The sequence below is a fragment of the Pongo pygmaeus genome, chromosome 20, assembly GCF_028885625.2.
Source record: "Pongo pygmaeus isolate AG05252 chromosome 20, NHGRI_mPonPyg2-v2.0_pri, whole genome shotgun sequence".
In the NCBI taxonomy this organism is placed as follows: domain Eukaryota; kingdom Metazoa; phylum Chordata; class Mammalia; order Primates; family Hominidae; genus Pongo; species Pongo pygmaeus.
The window spans coordinates 40,509,558-40,532,260 of record NC_072393.2 but is presented as its reverse complement, the minus strand read 5'-3'; the positions used below and the strand labels follow the sequence as shown (position 1 = coordinate 40,532,260).

Here is a 22,703-nt window from a genome sequence, read left to right as displayed (position 1 = left end):
TATTCTACTTTGCTTACCAAATTGCCCATTCTAGGTGCCTCATATAAGTGGAATTGTCTAACATTTGTCCTGTGTCTAGTTTATTTCACAAAGAATAATGTTTTCAAGGTCCATCCATGTTGTAGTATGTCAAAGTCATGTAGCATGCAGTAAGATCAAAATTTCTTTTTACAGCGGACTAGTGTACCTTTGTATGTATATGCTACGTTTTATTTATCCATTCATTTGTGGATGGACCTAGGTTGTTTCTGCCTTTTGACTATTGTAAATAATAAAGCTGTGAACACTGGTGTACAAATATCTGCTTTCATTTCTTTTGAATATATGCCTAGGAATGGAATTGCTGGGTGACTTGGTAGTTCTATTTTTAACCTTTTGAGGAACTGCCAAACTGTTTTCCCCAATGACTGCACTATTTTACATTCCCACCAGCAATGCATGGAGGATTCCAATTTCTCCACATCCCCACCAAAACTTATTATCCATTTTCTTGATTATAGCCATCCTGGTTAGTGTGAAGTGGCATCTCTTTGTGGTTGTAATCTGCATTTTCCCAATGACTAATGATGTTGAGCATATTCACGAATTTATTGTCCATTAGTATATCTTCTTTGGAGAAGTGTCTATTCAAGTACTTTGCCCATTTTTGAATTGGGTTGTTTGTTTTTTTGTTGTCAAGTTGTAGGAGTTCTATATATATGTTGAATATTAATCCCTTGTTAGATATATGATCTGCAAATATTTTCTTTCATTCTCCAGGTTTTTTCACTTTCTTGATAGTGTCCTTTGGTGAACAAAAGTTCTTAATTTGATGAAGTTCAATTTACCTACTATTTTTTGTTCCTTGTACTTTTGGTATCCTATTTATGCAGTTGTTGCCAAGTCCAATGTGATGAAGATTTTCAACAATATTTTCTTCCAAGAGTTTTATAGTTTTAACTCTTAAATTGAGTCTTTGAGCTATTTTATTTTATTTCATTTTATTTTTTGAGACGGAGTCTCACTTTGTCGCCCAGGTTGGAGTGCGGTGGTGTGATCACCGCCTACTGCAACCTCCACCTGCTGGGTTCAACCGATTCTCATGTCTCAGCCTCCCAAGTATCTGGGATTACAGGTGCGTGCCACCACACCGGGTTAATTTTTGTATTTTTAGAAGAGATGGGGTTTCACCACGTTGGCCAGGCTGGTCTTGAATTCCTGACCTCGAGTGATCTACCCGCCTTGGCTTCCCAAAGTGCTGGGATTACAGGTATGAGCCACTGCACCTGGCCTGAGCCATTTTAATTTTAGTATGTGGTAGAAGGGTCCAGCTTCATTTTTTTTCATATGGATATTCAGTTTTCCCTCTACCATTTGTTGAAAACACTGTCCTTTTCCCATTAAGTGGTCTTGGCTTCCTTGTCAAAAATCAATTAATCGTATATGTGAGGGTTTGTTTCTGGGTTCTGTATTCTATTTCATTGATCTATACACCTATCCTTATGCAAGTACCATATGTTTTAATTACTGTAGCTTTGTAGTAAGTTCACAGTTGGGAAGTGTGAGTCCTCTCACTTTATTCTTCTCTTTCAGTATTGTTTTGGTTATGGGGTGCCCCTTAAAACTCCATATGAATTTGAGGATCTGCTTCCATTTCTTTGGGAAAAGATGTTGGAATTTTGATCAGCATTGTGTTGAATCTGTAGATTGTTTGGGTAGTAATGACATTTTTAATGTTAAGTCTTCCTATCCATGAACACATCTTGCCATTTATTTAGATACTTGTTAATTTATTTTATCAATCTTTTTTTTTTTTTTTTTTGAGACGGAGTCTTGCTCTGTCACCCAGGCTGGAGTGCAGTGGCCCAATCTCAGCTCACCGCAAACTCCGCCTCCTGGGTTCACGCCATTCTCCTGCCTCAGCCTCCCGAGTAGCTGGGACTACAGGCGCCCGCCACCATGCCCGGCTAATTTTTTTGTATTTTTAATAGAGATGGGGTTTCACTGTGTTAGCCAGGATGGTCTCGATCTCCTGACCTCGTGATCCGCCCGCCTCGGCCTCCCAAAGTGCTGGGATTACAGGCGTGAGCCACCGTGCCAGGCCTTATTTTAGCAATCTTTTGTCATTTTCAGTGTACAAGTCTTTCCCCTACTTGGTTAGATTTATTCCTAAGTATTTAGTTGTTTTAGATGCTGTTGTAAATGAAATTGTTTTCTCAATTTCCTCTTCGGATTGTTCAGTGCTGGTGCATAGAAACATGACTGATTTTTTGGTGTTGATCTTGTGCCCTGCAATTTGTTTATTAACTGTAGTAGCTGTCTTGTGAATTCTTTTGGATTTTCTATACATAGATCATGTCATCTGTGAATAGAGATAGTTTTACTCCTTTCTTTCCAATCTGGATGGCTTTTATTTCCTTTTTCTGTCTGATAGCTCTGGGTGGAACTTCCAATACGGTGTTCAATAGCCATGGTGAAAATGGGCATCTTTGTCTTATTCCTGATCTTAGGGGGAAAGCTTTCAATCTTTCACCATTGAATATGACGTTAGCTGTGAGTTTTTCATAAATACCCTTTATCACATTGAGGAATTTTCCCTGTATGATTAGTTTTCTGTTTTTTTTTTTAATCATGAAGGTGTGTTGAATTTTGCCAAATACCTTTTCTGTATTAATTCAGATGATCATGTGTGTGTTTTTTACCTTCATTCTAATAATGTGATGTATTACATTGATTAATTTTCTTATGATGAATCACTCTTGCATTCCTGCATAAATCATACTTGGATATGTTGAGTAATCCTTTTAATATGCTAATGAATTTGATTTGCTAAATTTTTTTTGAGGATTTTTGTATCTATATTCATATGGGATATTAGTCTGTAATTTTCTTTTCTTGTGATTTCTTTATTTGGCTTTGGTATTATGGTAATACTGGCTGCACAGAATGAGTTAGAAAGTGTTTCCTTCTCTTCAATTTTTTGGAAGTTTGAAAATTATTTGTGTGAATTCTTCTTTAAATGTTTGGTTGAGCTAAGTCGTGAAGCCATCTGGTTTAAGATTTTTCTTTGCTAGGTGGTTTAAAATTAGTGGTATGGCCACTTTCATTTCTGATTTTAGTTATTTGCGTCTTCTCTCTTTGGTGCTTCATCAGTCTTACCAAAGGTTTGCCAATTTTTTTAATCTTTTCAAAAAACCAACTTTTGGTTTTATAGATTTTTTTGTCTATTCTCTTTCTCTATTTTATTAGTTTCTGCTCTAGTCTATTATTTCCTTTCTTCTGCTGGCTTTGGGTTTTGTTTGCTCTACTTTTTCTAGTTCCATAAGATGTAAGTCAGGTTATTAATTTGAGATAGTTATTCTTTTTACATGGGCATTAATAGCTATTAATTTCCCTCTGAGCACTGTTTTTGGGGCATCTCATAAGTTTGGTATATTTTGTTTTCTTTCTCACTTGTCCCTAAGTATTTTCTGATTTCCTTTGTGATTTCTTCTTTGACCTATTGGTTGTTTAAGAGAGTGTTGTTTAATTTTCACATATTTGTGAATTTTCATTTTTCCTTCTATTATTGATTTCTAACTTTATCTTGCTGTGATCAAAGAAAATAGTTCATTTGATATGTATTTTAAAATCTACTGAGATTTAACTTATGCCTTAACATGTCATCTATCATAGAGAATGTCTCATGTGCACTTGGATTTTTTTTAATTGGGTGATTGTTCCATATGTGTCTGTTAGGTCTAGTTGGTTTTTGTGTTGTTCAAGTCCACTATATTTTTACTTGTTTTCTGTCTGGGTGTTCTATCCATTATTGAAAGCGGGATTTTGAACTCTCCAACTATTATGGTAGAACTGTGTATTTCTCCTTGGAGTCTATCAATTTTTGCTTTATATTTTGAGGTCTGTTATTAGGTGCAGAAATGTTTATAACTGTTATATCTTATTGAGATATTTAACTTTTTATTAATTTGTAATGTCTGTCTTGTCTCTTGTAAATTGTTTTGATTTAAAGTCTATTTTGTCTGATATTTGCATAGCCACTCAAGCTGTCTTTTGGTTACTATTTGCATGGAATATCCTTTTCCATATCTTTTGCTTTGAACATATTTGTGTCTTTGGATCTAACATGAATCCTTTATAGACAGCATATTGTTGGGTGATGTTTTTAAAAATACATTCTGGCAATCTCTGTCTCGATTTAAAGAAATGACCATCAGCAAAATTACTGCCATTTTGCTACTTGTTTTCTATATACCTTATGGCTTTTTGTCCCTCATTTTCTCCATTACTGTTTATGTTTAATTTTTTTTTGTAGTGAAATGTTTTGATTCTCTTTTCATTTCCAGTTGTGTATATTTTGTAGCTTTTTATTTGGTGGTCATAGAGGAGATTATATTATATATGAAACCTAAAATTATAATACTCCAATTTACATTTATACCAGCTTAATTTCAATAGTATATATATAAACTCTGCTCTTATATAGCTCTGTCACTCCTTTTCCTTTTTCTTTTTTCTTTTTTTTTTTTTTTTGAGATGGAGTCTTGCTCTGTCACCCAGGCTGGAGTGCAATGGTGCAATCTTGGCTCACTGCAGCCTTTGCCTCCCGGGTTCAAGCAATTCTGCTGCCTCTGCCTCCTCAGTAGCTGGAATTACAGGTGTCTGCCACCATGCCCGGCTAATTTTATTTTTGTATTTTTAGTAGAGATGAGATTTCACCATGTTGGCCAGGCTGCTTTTGAACTCCTGACCTCAAGTACCTCAAGTGATCCACCTGCCTCTGCCTCCCAAAGTGCTGGGATTACAGGCATGAGCCCCTGTACCTGGCCTCTGTCATTCATTTTCTGTTGTCAGTGTCACAAATCACACCTATATACATTGTTTTCCCAATAATGAAGATTAATAATTGTTTTCATCCATTTTATTTTATATCATGTAGACAATAAAAAGTGAAATTACAAACTCAAATTATGATAACAGTAGCTTTTATAATTGCTCATGTATTTATCTTTAGCAGAGATTTTAATTTTTTTCTTCATGTCTTCCAATTACTGTCTGCACTCTTTCATTTCAACCTGAAGGACTTCCTTTAGCATTTCCAGTAGGGAAGGATTAGTGGTAATGAATTCCCTCAGCTTTTGTTTATCCAGGAATATCTGAACTTCTTCCTCATTGTTGGAGGATAGATTTGGTAGCTATAGAATTCTTGGTTGATAGGTTTTTTTTTTTCTTCTTCTTCTTCTTTTGGCATGTCAAGTGTATTAACCCACTGCCTTTGGCATCTAAGGTTTCTAATGATAAATCTGCCAATAATCTTATTGAGGATTTCTTGAATGTGACAAGTTGCTTCTCTCTTGCTGCTTTCAAGATTGTTTCTTTGGCTTTGGCTTTTTACAATTTGATTATAATGTGTCTCAGCTTGAATCTCTGGGTTTTTCATACTTGGAGTTTGTTGAGTTTTTGGATTTGTTGATTCATGTCTGTCATTAAATTTGGGAAGTTTTCAACCTTATTTCTTAAAATTACAATTCTTTCTTCCTCTTTTTCTCTCTACTCTCCTTCTGGACCTCCCATAATATGTATGTTGGTCTTCTCTGTGGTGTCCCACAGATCCTTTAGGCTCTGTTCAGCTTTCTTTAATCTTTTTTCTTCCTGTCCCTCAGACTCAATAAATTGTCCTATCATCAAGTTTGCTGATTTTTCTTCTGCCTGCTCAAATCTGTTTTTGAGCCCCTTCAATGAATTTTTTATTTCAGTAATTGTATTTTTAGCTCCAGAATTTTCCTTTTGGTTCCTTTTTGCATTTTCCATCTTTTTGCTGATATTCTTCTTTTGTTCATACATCATTTTTCTGTCTTCGTATATGCCTCCTTTAGCTGTTTGAGCAACTTTAAGACATTTATATCTTTGTCTAGTAAGTCTACCACCTGGGCTTCCTCAGGTATTGTTTATTTATTTTTTCTTTGAATGGACCATACTCTCTTGTTTCTTTGTATGTATGTCTTGTGACTTTTTTGTTGAAAATGGACATGTGAATCTTACAGTGTGCTAACTCTGGAAATCAGCTTTTCCCCATTCCCCAGGGTTTGCTGTTTTTTTGTTTGTTTATTGTTATAAGATGTATCTGTGCTAGGATCAACCTAAAATGAAAGCTTATGATCATCTTAGGTCTTTTCTGAATTTGCATCTGAATATACACAGTTGCTTTTGAATGTCCTAATCCTTAAATGTCCACATTCCAAAGGGAACAAAAGGGGAGAAAATCTAGTGGCTATCCTTTTATACCTTCTGGAAGCCAGTTCAGCTGGTGGGGATTAAGCCAATCGTGGCCCACCCCCTGTGTCTGCACAACCGTGATCAGAAGTAGTAATCCAGAGTCCCAACACAGAACTCTGATATTTGGAGGATGAGTCCATATTGCTAAACCCTAGGTAATAATACTGGCTGATACTTTATAGATAACATCTCATCAAATCCACACAAGAGCCCTATGTGGCCAGTACAATTAAAATCCTTTGAAAATAAGGAAACGGAGGTTCACAGAGTGAAAACCATTTGATCAGTCTTTCATTGCTGGAAGAGACTTCACTGAAGTTCCTCATCTATGTAAGAAAGAGAAAACAGACTCTAACAGCTGGGAGCTGGCCTAACAGTAACAACTGTGTCTTGGTGTTGCTAGCAGCTTGTCTAGAATGCTCTGCTAGGTCATGATGTTCTCCTGTTGAAGGTGAACAATTTTCACAGAACAACAACAACAAAGGCCTCTCTATGACTGTTATGCATCTAGACAGAAACAAGACTGCTCTGTAATTATGCCTGAACAGAGACAAAACAGGAACACTGTCCAAACCACAAAATATCAAACATCCCCTTCTCTCAGCTGTTCTGAATGGCTGCTGTTTCTTTACCAATTTCAGTTTTAGCTTTGCTCCATTCTTCTCACCTTCTAGAAAAGATAGAATTGGTTACACTTGTTGTGGGCAAAGGACATGAACAAACACTTTTCAAAAGAAAATATACATCTGGCCAAGAATCATATAAAAAAGCTCAACATCACTGATCATTAGTGAAACGCAAATCAAAACCACCATGAGATACCATCTCACATCAGTCAGAATGGCTATTATTAAAAAGTCAAAAAACAACATGCTGGCGAGGTTGCAGAGAAAAAGGAATGCTTACACACTGTTGGTGGGAGTATAAATTAGCATGTAAGACAGTGTGGCAATTCCTCAAAGACCTAAAAACAGAACTACCATTCAACCTAACAATCCCATTACTGGGTATACACCCAAAGAAATATGAATTGTTCTATCATAAAGACACATGCACACATATATTCATCGCAGCACTATTCACAATAGCAAAGACATAGGATCAACCTAAATGCCCATCAATGGTAGACTGGATTTAAAAAATGTGGTACATATACACTATGGAATACTATGCAGCCGTAAAAAAGAATGAAATCATGTCCTTTGCAGGAACATGAATGGAGCTGAAGGTCATTATCCTTAGCAAACTAATGCAGAAAGAGAAAACCAAATACTGCATGTTCTCCCTTATAAGTGGACTCTAAATGATGAGAACACAAACACATAAAGGGGAACAACACACACTGGGGCCTATCAGAGGGTAGAGTCTGGGAGGAGGGAGAGGATCAGGAAAAATAGCTAATGGGCACTAGGCTTAATACCCGGGTGATGAAATAATCTGTACAACAAACCCCCATGATATAAATTTACCTCTATAAGAAACCTGCATACATACCCCTGAACTTAAAATAAAAAGTTTAAAAAAAAAGAATTGGTTACACTTTTTGATAGCACCCAACCCAAAGCAAATCCCCACTTCTTTGAATCCTTCCCACAATCATACAACACGGCCCAAATTCTATTAGTCTTCTCTGATGCCTTCTTCCTGAGACACTGCACCATTCCCCATGGTGTACACCTGCCCTCACTGCACCCTAACTTTGTTCATAAGTGCATGCCTGATTGTCTTTGGCTGACGGGTATTCACATAGCAAACCTGTTCCCACCTCAAGGCCTTTGCATGTGCAGTGTGCTTAGTTCAGACCTTGCTTTCTCTGAATTTTTTTTTTTTTTTTTTTTTTTGAGACAGAGTCTCACTCTGTCACCCAGGCTAGAGTGCAGTGGCACAATCTCAGCTCACTACAACCTCCACCTCCCAGGTTGAAGCAATTCTCCTGTCTCAGCCTCCTGAGTAGCTGGGATTATAGGCGTGCACCACCACACCTGGCTAATTTGTGTATTTTTATTAGAGATGGGGTTTCACCATGTTGGCCAGGCTGATCTTGAACTCATGACCTCAGGTGCTCCGCTTGCCTCAGCCTGGGATCACAGGCATGAGCCACTGCGTGAATCTTCATAACCATCTTATGTAGCTCTGCTCAAATGTCACTTCTTTCAGAAAAGCCTTCTCTTCTCAACTACCTCTCTCCTCACAGGCTGGGCATGGTGTCCCACACCTGTAATCCCAGTACTTTGGGAGGCCGAGACAGGAGGACAGTTTGAGGCTGTAAGTTTAAGACAAGCCTCTACATGTTGTATACATTTTCTTTATCCAGTCTACCATCTCTACCAAAAATTTTAAAAATTAGCTAGGCATGGTGGCACATCCCTGTAGTCCTAGCTACTTAGGAGGCTGAGACAGGAGAATCACTTGAACCCAGGAGTTTCAGGCTGCAGTGAGCTATGATTACACCACTGCACTCCAGTCTGGGTGACAGAATGAGACCCTGTCTCAAAATAAATGAATAAATAAAAATAAAATAGTCTCTATATTTGTTGGCTAGGGCTTCCCTAACAAACACCAGAGACTGGGTGGTTTAAACAACAGAGATTTATTTCTTCGCAATTCTGTAAGCTAGAAGTCCAAAATGAAGGTGTTGGCAGGTTTGGTTTCATTCTGAGGCCTTTCTTCTTGGTGTGCAGATGGTTCCCTTTTCACTAAGTCCTCACATGGTCATCCCTCTGCCTGTGTTCTAATTCCCTCATCTTTTAAGGGCACTAGTCATATTGGATTAGAACCCACTCTAACAACCCTATTTTAACTTAATTACCTCTTTAAAAGCACTGTTTCCCAATACAGTCACATTCTGAGGTATTGGGGGTCAGTGTTTCAACATATGAACTTGTGGGGTCACAATTCATCCCCTAATAGTCTCCATCCCCAATCTCTCTTCGCGCCTTCTTTTTTCTTCAAAGCATTTACCATGACCTGATGTTTTATTAGTCATTTATTTGTTTACCATCTGTGTATTAGTCTACTTGCATACTACTATGAAGAAATATCTGAGACTGGGTAATTTCTAAAGAAAAAGATGTTTAATGGACTCAGAGCTGCACGTGGCTGGGGAGGCCTCATAATCATGGTGGAAGGCAAAGGAGGAGCAAAGTCGTGTCTTACATGGCGGCAGGCAAGCAACCGTGTGTAGGGGAACTGCCCTTTATAAAACCATCAGATCTCACTAGGCACGGTGGCTCATGCCTATAATCCCAGCACTTTGGGAGGCCAAGGCGGGTGGATCATTTGAGGTCAGGAGCTCAAGACCAGCCTGGCCAACATGGTGAAACCCCCTCTCTACTAAAAATATAAAAATTAGCTGGGCATGGTGGTGCACATCTGTAATTCCAGCTACTCAGGAGGCTGAGGCACAATAATTGCTTGAACCGGGGAGGCAGAGGTTGCTGTCAGCTGAGATCGTGCCACTGCACTTCAGCCTGGGCAGCAGAGTGAGACTCTGCCTCCAAAAAAAAAAAAAAAAAGAAAGAAAGAAAAAAACCATCAGATCTTGTGAGACTTATTCACTATCATGAGAATAGCATGAGAAAAACCTGCTCTCATGATTCAATTACCTCCCATTGGGTCCCTCCCATGACACGTGGGGATTATGAGAGCTACAATATGAGATGAGGTTTGAGTGGGGACACAGCCAAACCATATCACTGACCAAAGCATTCAATTGCCAGTTCATGATTTGCTATACTCCCTTATCCTGCCATAGCAACTAATGATGTTGCAGATGGTACCACCTCTGTTTGCCACAGTATCTGAAGGGACTTTGTGGAGTAGAGCTCTCCCCAGCCAACTTTGGACATGTCGCATGAAAAAAAAATTTATTAAACCATTAAGATTTTAGAATCCTTTGTTACGTAGCATAACTTAACCTATCCTGACTAATACATCCCCAATAGGATGTAAGCTCCAAGAGGTCAGGGACTTAGCCTGGATCTTTGGTGTCTGGTGCAAGGTGGATGAGTGATATGGTTTGGTTTTGTGTCCTCGCCCAAGTCTTATCTCGAATTGTAATCCCCATGGGTCAAGGGAGGGACCCAGTGGAAGGTAATTGGATTATGGGGGTGGTTTCTCCCGTGCAGTGAGGGAGTTCTCATGAGATCTGATGCTTTAAAAGTAGCTGGCAGTTCCCCCATTGCTGTCTCTCTGCCGCCACCTTGTGAAGGTGCCTGCTTCCCTTTCACCTTGCACCATGATTGGAAGTTTCCTGAGGCCTCCCCAGCCATGCAGAACTGTGAGTCAATTAATCCTCTTTTCCTTATAAATTAACCAGTCTCCAGTAGTTCTGGCTGCGTGCTGCGGCTCACATCTGTATTCCCAGCACTTTGGGAGGCCGAGGCAGACAGATATCACTTGAGGTCAGGAGTTCAAGACCAGCCTGGCCAACGTGGTGAAACCCCGTCTCTACTAAAAATACAAAAATTAGCTGGGCGTGGTGGTGCATGCCTGTAATCCCACCTACTTCAAAGGCTGAGGCAAGTGAATTGCTTGAACCTGGGAGGCAAAGGCTGTAGTGAACCAAGATTGCACCACCGCACTCCAGCCTGGGGGCTAGAGAGTGAGACTGTGTCTCAGAAAAAAAAAAAAAAAAAAAAAGGAAAACCTCAGCAACTTGCCTGGGGTCATGTGGCTCACACAGTGCCTAGCACAATTCTGGTACAACTAATATTTTCCCATCAATCAATGCTGTGGAAGACAGGGTTGGCTACACCAAATCAGCATTCTTTTCTACAACGCTCCTGCATACAAAACCCTGATTTTGTTTGGGTCTCCAGTGGCTTTTCTGCTAAGAAAAAGCTGAACTTACCCAATCCTAGGGAACAAATTCTAATTGGTTTAAGCCAACGATGTAAGCTTCATTTATTTTCAGGGGTTGGTTTAGACCTGGGCGTGGGCCCCAATCCTGGCCAGTAGAACTTTAGGGGAGAGCTGATGTGAGGATTTTGGAAATGGTTTTAACTCTGTGACATAAAGGAGAATACCAGAGGAAAAATCCCTTGTAATAGACATTAGCTATGGAAATCATTACTGCCATTTGCCAAAAGATTCTTGGAAATAGTAGAGTTCCTTTTTTTTTTTTTTTTTTTTTTTTTTTGAGATGGAGTTTCACTCTGTCGCCCAGGCTGGAGTGCAGTGGCGCGATCTCGGCTCACTGCAAGCTCCGCCTTCCGGGCTCACGCCATTCTGCTGCCTCAGCCTCCCCAGCAGCTGGGACTACAGGCACACGCCTCCACGCCTGGCTAATTTTTTTATATCTTTAGTAGAGACGGGGTTTCACGGTGTTAGCCAGGATGGTCTCAATCTCCTGACCTCGTGATCCGCCTGCCTTGGCCTCCCAAAGTGCTGGGATTACAGGCATGAGCCACCGTGCCTGGCTAGAGTTCCATTTCTTTTGTTGGCTTGGTGGATTGGTGGTGCCATGTAGCTGTTTCTGGCCAATGGTTTGTGAGCAAGTGACATGACATGTGTTTCTTAAGGGCAAAGCATTTAATGTAGACCCGAAATCTTACAGAGAGCTCTTTCTTTCTCCTTGGAAGAAACTGAAAATGTTTGAGATGGCAGTTGTGCCATCACCCTGGATTCCTGAGTGATTCCAATACCAATGCACAATGAGTAAAAAGTAAACCTTTCTTGTTTTATGTTGTTGAGATTTGGGGGGAATTTTTTTTTTTTTTTTGGATGGAGTCTTGCTCTGTCACCCAGGCTGGAGTGCAGTGGCATGATCTCAGCTCACTGCAACCTCCGCCTCCCCGGTTCAAGTGATCTTCCTGCCTCAGCCTCCCAAGTAGCTGGGACTTCAGGTGCATGCCACCACACCTGGTTAATTTTTGTATTTTTAGTAAAGACAGGGTTTTGTCATTTTTTGTATTTTTAGTAGAGACAGGGTTGGCCAGGTTGGTCTCAAACTCCTGACCTCAGGTGGTCTGCGCTCCTCAGCCTCCCAAAGTGCTGGGATTACAGGTGTGAGCCACCACACCTGGCTGGAAGTTTATTATAGTAGCAAATAACTTATCTAGATTGATACCAAAATAGTATCAGGAGTAGGGTGCTGAGGTAATCAAAAATAAAAAGACAGCATTGGCTTAGATACATTTGGGACAAAGACACTTATTTGAAACCAGAAGGATGGAGCCTGTTGCCTGAGATACTCTGGAAGGCAGATAATGTATTTAATGGACTTGTAGCTTTCAAGGAAGCAGCTGGAATATAAGATGTTAGCAGTAGATGTTGACAAAAGTTAGCTAAAAATTGAGAAGGCCTTTGAGAGACAAAGTCCAATTAGAACTCAGCTTTTGACAAGGATAAAATCAAAAGTATATGCCTAGGTAAATAATTATTACCCATTGTTTAAAAATTCTCTGAATGAATTAAGATACTACCAGAAAACGCTTTCAGGTGGACAAATGTCTCCATGAAAGAGAGATAAGAGATATAGCTCGCCAAGGATGCTTGATAGAGTTTAAGCTACCTGAAATGAGAGAGAGAGAGGATAAGAACATCTTTTTTTTTTTTTTTTTTTTTTTTTTAGACAGAGTCTTGTGCTGTTGCCCAGGCTGGAGTGCAGTGGTGTGATCTTGGCTCACTGCAACCTCCATCTTCCAGGTTCAAGCAATTCTCCTGCCTCAGCCTGCTATGTAGCTGGGATTACAGGAGCCCACCATCATGCATGGCTAATTTTTGTATTTTTAGAAGAGACAGGGTTTCACCATGTTGCCCAGCTGGTCTCGAACTCCTGGCTTCAAGCAATCCTCCCACCCTGGCCTCCCAAAGTGCTGAGATGACAGGCGTGAGCCACCGTGCCCAGTCTGAGAACATCTCGAACAGAACTACGGCTGTGTGTGTGTTTTTGTTTGTTTGTTTGTTCGTTTACATATTTAGTTGACTAGAGGCTTATAAGAACCGTAGGTCCCAAACTGTGGGAGATAGAAAGCAGGCTGAGTAAACTGCTGATGTCTCAAGGAGGGCACATCTTCAGATGTAGCCAAGGAGAATATGAGAAAAGGAGATATTTTCCTGGAGAGTGAGACATGACCCACAGAGAGCAATGATTTGGGAATCCCCCTACCCTCCCAACACACACCAAGGAGCTGCTTCGGTGTTAGTTAAGGAATCTTTCCCATCTACAAGATAGGGGGTCCTTGTAATGTTTTCCCACTGGATTGCAGAAGTGGTACAGAGCAGTGATTTCTGTGTGTCTTCCCTTTCTCTCTCTCTTTCTTTTCTTTTCTTTCTCTCTCTCTTTCTTTCTTTCTTCTTTCTCTTTTTTTTTTTTTTTTTTTTTTTTTGAGACAGAGTCTCGCTCTGTTGTCCAGGCTGGAGTGCAGTGGTGCGATCTCAGCTCACTGCAACCTCTGCCTCCCGGGTTCAAGAGATTCACCTGCCTCAGCCTCTCAAGCAGCTGGGAATACAGGCATGCACCACCATACCTGGCTAATTTTTGTATTTTTAATAGAGACGGGGTTAGACGGGGTTAGACGGGGTTTCACCATGTTGGTCAGGCTGGTCTTGAACTCCTGGCCTCAGGTGATCCACCCGCCTCGGCCTCCCAAAGTATGCTGGGATTACAGGTGTGAGCCACTGGGCCCTGCCTCTTCTTCCACTTTCTGATAGTCATAAAGTCATTTTGTCCCATTCCGTCATTATATATTGGGTATGTGGAGGGCCAATAATTTGTCTTTGTAGTTCGTTTGTTCTGATTTAAGCTCACCCGTTTTGTTTCCTGCCTAGCTCATGTGGATATTTGACCTTCGACCCTACAACCTATGACAAGCCATTTGATGACACAAACTGAATTGTACTCCTGGAAGCACAGTGGATCAAGGTTCATTCCATTGCCTAGGCTGATCCTCGAGTTTTGTGAGTGACTTCACAATGGCCAGGGAGTTCCTAGCCTCCTTCTACAGCCTTGGTCCACCATGCTGGACACCCTGTGGCTGCTTAGACTTTCTTGCTCCACTCTGTGGGCCTAGATGTTAATCAGCTGTGCCTACAAGGACCTCTGCCAGCGAGCCCTACTCTCAGGCAGTGATGCTGTCCTGAAGCGTGACCATCCCATGGCACTCTGGTACTTCTCTTCCATTCTTGGGGAAGGTCCTTCTCTGCTTAATTCAATGGCTGACATAAGGAAACTGCCTGGGGGTAGCCTTCAACTGACCAGCCCTCAGCCCTCCCAGACCGGCCTCTATTGCTGCCAGGGCAATGATGATACCCTTATGGTACAATACGAGATCGACTTCCAGGATGTCACCACCCTTCATGTTACGCACAAGAGCCTGGACCAAAAGTCCCTGCAGAATGAGACCCTGATCCTGGATGGCAAGGTACTCATCTTTACCCACTGGGACCCCTGGCAGGACTGTAACCACTATGGGGAACCGGGTGAGTGCAAACGCCTGGGGTACTGCTACATTGAGGAGCCCGTGGAAAAACTCATGCCCTGCCGGCTGTATCTGAGAGATGAGAAGATGCAATTCAGCCGCATGCGGCCCGAACTGCAGGTGGAAGCCTGCCATGTACCCTGCAATCCCGTCAAGGAAATTCACCAGCCATACCTCATCTTTGACATTTACCAGCCCGGCAAGTGGACGAACAACAGGTGGCTCACCTGCCCCTTGGCCTCCATTTACAGGTGACAGGACCAGGGCCGTAGCCCTACCCTTGACCCTCACCCAGACTTTGTTTTCTGTGCTCACCTGGGCTTATGGGTTACCTTCCAACAGAAAACCAGGCTCCTTCTCCCAGCCCATAAGCCTTCACGGTGGTTCTGCGCAGGAAAAGGTCTCCTCACTGGCTTGCTAAGATGCGCATTCAGGAAGAATTCCCTGGTGTTTCCTCTGAGTGTGCCCTGGGCAGGTGATGTTAGGGACACAGCAATGACCTAGTTCTTGTCTGCACAGGCTTCTGATATTCAGGGGGAGGCCAAATGTAGAATCTAGAGACCAAGCTACTCAGGCCTATGGGCTCATGCCAATGTAAACACTGATGTTTCTGTCTCCTGATCGGACCCTGGTGGATACAATTTATCTATCCATCCTTGTCCCAATGCCACAGTGTCTTTGGTTTTCTTTTTTTTCCTTTTATTTACTTATTTATTTATTTATTTATTCATTTTTGAGATGGAGTCTCCCTCTGTTGCCCAGGCTGAAGTGCAATGGCACAATCTCAGCTTACTGCAACCTCCATCTCCCAAATTCAAGCGATTCTCCTGCCTCAGCCTCCCAAGTAGCTGGGATTGCAGGCACCTGCAACCACGCCCGGCTAATTCTTATATTTTTAGTAGAGAAGGGGTTGGCCAGGCTGGTTTCAAACCCCTGACCTCAAGTGTTCTGCCCTCCTTGGCCTCCCAAGTGCTGAGATTACAGGCACAAGCCACTGCACCCAGCCCACAATGTCTTTTTATACCTTTCAATAAGTCACGATATGTGGTAGTGTTTCCCAACTTTGTTCTTCAAGATTGTCTTGGTTATTCTTGGCCCATTATATACACATTTTGGAGTCAGTTTGTAGTTTCCACCCCAAAACTCTTATTTTTTTTTAATTGGGACTTTATTGAATCTAAAGATAAATTTGGGGTAAATCAATTTATATTCAATATTTAGTCTTCCAATCCGTGAATGTGGCAAATACTTCCATTGTTTAGTCTTTCTTTAATTTCTCCCAATAATGTGAAGTTATTAATGTAGAGGACTCACATATCTTTTATTATATTTATTCCTAGGTATTTAATTTTTTCATACTATCCTACAGTAATCTTTTAAGTTTCATCTTTTAATTCTTTGTTGCTGGTATATAAATCATATTTAATATATGATCTTGTATCTAATTTTTCGCTTGTATCTTACCTCCAGTAAAATGCTGAATGGAAAAGTTGAAGGCAGAAATACTTGCATTATTCTCAGTATTTTACTATGAAGTATAATTTAGCCCTAGGTGTTTTTGTTTGTTTGTTTTTTGTTTTTTTTTTTTGAGACAGAGTCTCACTCTGTTTCCCAGGCTGGAGCGCAGTGGCGCAATCTCAGCTCACTGCAACCTTCGCCCCCTGGGTTCAAATGATTCTCCTGCCTCAGCCTCCCAAGTAGCTGGGACTACAGGCACCCACTATCACACCCGGCTAATTTTTGTATTTTTAGTAGAGATGGGGTTTCGCCACGTTACCCTAACTGGTCTCGAACTCCTGACTTCGGGTGATCCACCTGCCTCGGCCTTCCAAAGTGCTGGGATTACAGGTGTGAGCCACCGTGCCCGGCCTGCCCTAGGTTTTTAATAGAAACACTTTATCTTCTTAGAAAATTTCCTTTTGTTCCTAGTTTGCCAAAAGTTTTGAGCCATAAGTGAATGTTGAGTTTTATCAGATGCTTTTTCTGTATCTACTGAGATAATAATATGGTTTTTCTCCCTTATTCTGTTAATGTGGTGAATTACATTGATTGATGTTCAAATATAACCCCAATTTGCCTTCCTGAAATAACCCAATTTGGTCTTTATATTTATCCTTGTGTAAAGAAAATCACTGGAATCAATTTGCTAATATTTTCTTTGGGATATTGTGTCTATGTTTACAAAAGAGATTGACCTGAGGTTTTTCTTTGTTGTAATGTCCTTATAAGGTTTTGGTATAAGGTGATGCAAGTCTCATAGAAATGTTCCATCTTTTTCTATTTTGGGAAAAGTTTGGAAGATCAGTTTATTTATTTATTTATTTATTTAGAGGCAGGGTCTCTGTCACCCAGGCTGGAGTGCAGTGGCACAATCTGCACTCACTGCAACCTCTGCCTCCTGGGTTCAAGCTATTCTCCTGCCTCAGCCACCTGAGTAGCTGGGATTACAGGTGCCCACCACCATGCCCGGCTAATTTTTTGTATTTTTAGTAGAGATGGGGCTTCACCGTGTTGGCCAGGCTGGTCTCGAATTCCTGACCTCAAGTGATCCTCCCATCTTGGCCACCCAAAGTGCTGGCAAGTGCTGGCATTACAGGCATGAGCCACAGCCTGAGAAGGCGTTTAGAAAAGGGGATGGAAGGAAAGGGAACAACTGAGAAAAATATTGTTGAAGATGTATTGAGTCATGCAGATGGCTGAGGGAAGAGACGGGAATCAGCACGTGCAATGGTTCTGTGGCAAGAGCCCCTCTGCCTGTCTGACAGATTCAGGGAACAGCGTGAGGCCAGCGTGGTTGGAGGGTAGGGAGTAGGGGGAGAGGTGCAGGAGGTCAGAACAGTAACCAGAGATAATTTTTTTTAATTTTTATTATTATTTTTGGGACGGAATTTTACTCTCGTCACCCAGGCTGGAGTGCAGTGGTGCGATCTCGGCTCACTGCAACCTCCGTCTCCCAGGTTCAAGCGATTCTCCTGTCTCAGCCTCCCGAGTAGCTGGGATTACAGGTGGCTGCCACCACGCCCAGCTATTTAGTAGAGACAGGGTTTCACCATGTTGGCCAGGCTGGTCTTGAACTCCTGACCTCAGGTGATCCGCCCGCCTCAGCCTCACAAAAGTGCTGGGATTACTGGTATGAGCCACCGAGCCCAGCCCCAGAGAGGATTTGTTTACTGCTTTATCTCCAGTGCTAAGAAGTATGCCCAGAACATAGTAAGAGTTCAGGAAATATGTGTTGAGTGTTCACATGTGACACTTTCATGCTCTTGTTCCATCCCTGGGAATGTAGTCTCACCCCTGGGAAAGGAAGGGGGACAGGTAGTAGAGAAAACTCTGAATAGACAAATTAGGTTTGCTCCTTTCCCAGCAGAATGGAGGGCTTGTAATAGAAATTAAATATGGTCGGCGGGGCACAGTGGCTCACGCCTGTAATCCCAGTACTTTGGGAGGCCAAGGTGGGAGGATGGCTTGAGGCCAGGAGTTCGAGACCAGCCTGGGCAACATAACAGGACCCCGTCTCTACAGAAAAAATTTTAAACTAGCCTGACATGGTTAGTATGCACCTGAAGTCCCAGCTACTCAGAAGGCTGAGGTGAGAGGATTGCTCGATTCCAGGAGTTTGAGGCTGTAGTGAGCTATGATTGCAGCACTGCCTTCCAGCCTGGGTAAAAGAACGAGTCCTTGTCTAAAAAAAAAAGAAAAAAGAAAAGAAAAATAGTGTTGTCAGCTTGCCACAAAACAAAGGGGATGGTGACCTCACACACACATGTGGTAGCTACAGTTCATCCCACTGCCCAGGGCTGAGGCCAGAGGTCATGGGTGACCTCACAATGTTCAGGGTGGCACTGGCCCACTGCCACAGCCCCAGTCCACCGTGCCACCCATGCTGTGGCTGCTGCTCCACTTTGCTGCCCCGGCACTGGGGTTCTACTTTTCCATCAGCTGCCCCAGTGGTAAGCAGTGCCAACAGGCCCTACTCTCCGGCAATGATATTCTCCTGTATTGCAACTCCTCGGGGGCACACTGGTACTACTTATTCACACAAGGCAAGAAGGGCAGGCTCACCAGCCTCACCAATATTTCCAATATGGAAATAATGCCCGAGGGCAGCCTTCTCATTAAAGATCCATTGCCCTCCCAGACGGGCCTCTACCACTGCTGGAACAAGAATGGCCGTCAAGTGGTGCAGTATGAAATTGACTTCCAGGACGTCACCACCCTGCATATAACACACAAGGACCTGGGTCAGAAGCCCCTGCAGAACGAGACCCTGCATTTGGGCAGCAAACAGCTCATTTTTACCCGGTGGGAGCCCTGGCAAGACTGCAACCGCTGTGAGGAGCCGGGCGAGCGTAAACGCCTGGGGTACTGCTACATTGAGGAGCGTCTGGAGGAAGCCATGCCCTGCTGGCTCTATCTGGGAGAGGTGCTGGTGTGGTCTAGCCGCTTGCGGCCTGAGCTGCAGGTGGAATCCTGCCACGTCCGGTGCACCAATAACACACAGTTAAGGGTGGATTACGTCATTTTTGACAACTTCAGGCTCGATGAGAAGACAGAATTTGTGTGGCTCGACTGTCCCTTAGGATCTATGTACAGGTGATGGAATCCCCGCCTCTGGCCCCTAGCCAGGTTCTTCCGGTCGGGGGATCCTTCATGGTAATATGTGCAGAGGGATGAGTGGGCGTTCTTTGCAGGTCAGCCATGTAGTGGTCATCAGGACAGTGTCAGGCCCTGCTCTTAAACAGTCCAAGGGAGACACAGCCCAGGGTGGTGCGAGCCGGGATGGGAGAAGCCCAGGCAGACAGATGGGGCTGTGACGGGGGAAGCCCAGGAAGCTTAGGGGTTCCAGCAGGCCCCTGCTTCATCTGGAAAGGTCAGTGAGACCCTGGAGGAGAGGCTGGTGCCCCCGGGGTTTCCCATCAAGGCCTGCCTCCCAGAACTCACAATCTTCTTACTTCCTGCCAGGAGCCTCTGGAAAATACCCCCTTCCCCTCCTCTCCCCCAGTCCACCTGCCCCTTAATAAGAAATGCAGGCTGGGCACGGTGGCTCATGCCTGTAATCCCAGCACTTTGGGAGGCCGAGGTGGGTGGATCACCTGAGGTCAGGAGTTCAAGACCAGCCTGGCCAACATGGTGAAACCCCGTCTCTACTAGAAATACAAAAATTAGCTAGGTATGGCGGCACGTGTCTGTAATCCCAGCTACCTGGGAGGCTGAGGCAGGAGAATCACGTGAACCTGGGAGGCGGAGGTTGCAGTGAGCCGAGATCACACCACTGCACTCCAGCCTGGGCAACATCGTGAGACAGCTGACTCAAAAAACAAAAAAACAAAAAAACCCCAGAAATCCATTGTCTCACCCTTCTGGAGGCTGTAAGTCTGAAATCAAGGTGTCAGTAGAACCACGCTCCCTCTCAGTCCCTCCGAGTGAGCTGGGCAGAATCTTCCCTTTTTCTAGCTTCTGGATGCAGTCAGAGATCCCGGTCTTCTCTGGCTTATGGCTGCTTCTCTCCAATGCCTGCCTCCATCATCACTTGGCATTCTTCCTGCGTGTCTGTATCCCTGTCTCTCTTTTCCTTTTCTTAAAAGGACACCGGTCAAATGGGATTGAGGGCCCACCTTATTCCAATATGCTCTCATCTCAACTGATTATATCTGCAATTATCCAATTTCCAAATAAGGTTACATTCTGACGTTCTGGGAAGGACATGCATTTTGGGGGGCCACTGTCTAACTCAGTGCAGAGGTCTTGCCAGCCCCCGGCCACACGGGGTCATTGTGATGTGTTAAGGGGACTAAAGACTGTAGAGTGCCTGCCACAGCATCCAATAAGAAGTTCCACAATGTACCTAGCTGGGAACGCAAGTTTTTATGATATTGTCTGTGGAGTATCCTCTCTGTTCTTCCACCATGCTGGGTGTATCGGTGCCTGATTCATTTCTCCACTAAACACGTGTTCACTGCATATTTATATGCCAAGCTCCATTCTAGGGACCTGGGAAACAGTGAAGAACACAACCAACAGAGATTCCTGCCCTGTGGCACATAAATATATAGTTTTATTATTATTATCGTTATTATCATTAGAGACAGGGTCCTGCTTTGTCACCCTGGCTGGAGTGCAGTGGCACAATCACAGCTCACTGTAGCCTCAATTCCCTGGGCTCAGGTGACTCTCCCATCTCAGCCTCCACAGTAGCTGGGACTACAGACATGCACTACCACACTCGGCTAAGTTTTTAAGTTTTGTAGAGATGAGGTCTCACTTTGTTGCCCAGGCTGAGCCCAAACACCTGGGCTCAAGTGATCCTCCCACCTCAGCCTCCCAAAAGTGCTGGGATTACAAACCTGAGCCACTGTGCCCGAACTATAGTATTTTGGATGGTGATGGAGCAGGGAGGGATGCTGGGAATAGGGGAGGTTAAAAGTGTAAGGTGGTGGGGTCAGGGAAGGCTCCTCTGAGAAGCTGCCATTTCAGCCCAGACTGAAAGGAGGCGAGGAAGCCCTGGGGACAGAGGGAACAGCCAGGGCCGAGGCTGCGCCCAGCATGTCAGAGGAACGTCTAGGAGAGCAGCGTGGCTGGGCAGAGTGAGTAAAGTGGAGAGTGAAGGAGATGAGACCAGACAGGCAAAGGCAGGTGGACAAATCATTTAAGGAGTGCCCTTGCTAACTCCTCCAAATAACCGTATGAGGTACAATCATTACTCTCCATTTTTTTGGTTTGTTGTTTTCTTTTTTGGGACAGGGTCTTGCTCTGTCACCCAGGCTGGAGTGCAGTGCTGTGACTGGCTCACTGCAGCCTCAACCTCCTGGGCTCAAGTAATCCTCCCACCTCAGCCTCCTAAGCAGCTAGGACCACAGGCGCATGTCACCATGTCCAGCTAATTTTTTAAATTTTTGCAGACATGGTTTCTTGCTTTGTTGTCCAAGCTGGTCCTGAACTCCTGGGCTCAAGCCATCCTCCTTGCCTTTGCCTCTGAAAGTGTTGAGATTACAGGTGTGAGCCACCAAGCCTGGTCTAGACTCTTATTTTTACATGAAGAAATGGAAGTTCAAAGAGCTGGAGGCATTTGCCCAGGTCACCCAGCCAGTAATGGGTGGGGCCAGTAAGGGGTGGAGCCAGGAAGGGGGGAGCCAGGAAGGGGTGGGGCCAGTAACGGGTGGAGCCCCAGGAGCCCCCAGCTGTGCCTCCGCCACCCCACTCTTGACGGCTGCACAGTGCTCCGTGGGGGGTGGCGAGGAGGGAGGCTGGGCGGTGCTTTATTTTCTGTTCCTCAGGGAGACGTCGGTCCCTCGTTTCTCCCTGGCCCTGCACCTGACCTTGTCCTCCTCGCAGGCCCGTCAACTGGCGTGCCAACGACACCCCCCTGACGTGGGAGAGCCAGCTCTCCGGCCGGGACTTCACCACCTTTCTGGACCCCTCCACCGGCGGCAGGCAGCTGCAGGTCTTCCAGCCGGCCATCTACAAGTGCTTCGTGCAGCAGGAGCTCGTGGCCCAGTTCAACCCCTCCGCCAGTCCGGAGACGCTGGAGACTCAGTGGAGAGAGAACGATGCCCAGTGGCGGGAGGCAAGGAAGGCCCTGCGGGGCAGGGCGGACTCCGTGCTCAAGGGGCTGAAGCTGGTGCTGCTCGTGGGCACGGTCCTGGCCCTGCTGGGGGCGCTGCTCAAGTTCATCCGCCCTTCCCCGGGCAGGAGAAGCACACAGGTGCTGGTGGTGAAATAAAGCGAGCCCCCGGTGCACAAGTGGACCCGGCCTCGGATTCCCTCTTAGCCACAGCCACCTCTTCTGTCACTTCCGCCCCCGTGCCCCGTAGCCCAGGGTGACCGAGCTCTTCCCAGGGTCAGATCCTGCTCTGTTAACTCATTAGTAATTTCCATAGCACAGATGAGGAAACTGAGGCTGGGGATTCTAGTTCAAACCAGGTTGCCTGGCCCAAGCCCTGTGTTCTTCAGAAGGAGGGAGAGATGGAACGAGGCCATTCTTGGGGTGTCTCCCTAAGGGTGGTAACTCATAGCCTCCTCACTCAC

At 44.0% G+C, this 22,703-nt stretch overlaps 1 protein-coding gene across 1 annotated transcript; it reads left to right on the top strand.

The window, feature by feature from the left end:
• Positions 1–17,245: 17,245 nt before the first annotated feature.
• FAM187B (family with sequence similarity 187 member B) lies at positions 17,246–22,445 on the top strand. The gene is made up of 2 exons (XM_054462131.2): positions 17,246–19,271; positions 22,011–22,445. The coding sequence occupies exons 1-2, from the start codon at positions 18,559–18,561 to the stop codon at positions 22,396–22,398; spliced, it is 1,101 nt and encodes a 366-aa protein (XP_054318106.1). The 5' UTR covers positions 17,246–18,558; the 3' UTR covers positions 22,399–22,445.
• Positions 22,446–22,703: the final 258 nt, after the last annotated feature.

Coding starts and splice junctions, on each gene's coding strand:
- FAM187B (XM_054462131.2), top strand. CDS start 18,559: ATGCTGTGGCTGCTGCTCCACTTTGCTGCCCCGGCACTGGGGTTCTAC. Junction 19,272..22,010: donor CCCTTAGGATCTATGTACAG/GTGATGGAATCC, acceptor TCCTCCTCGCAG/GCCCGTCAACTGGCGTGCCA.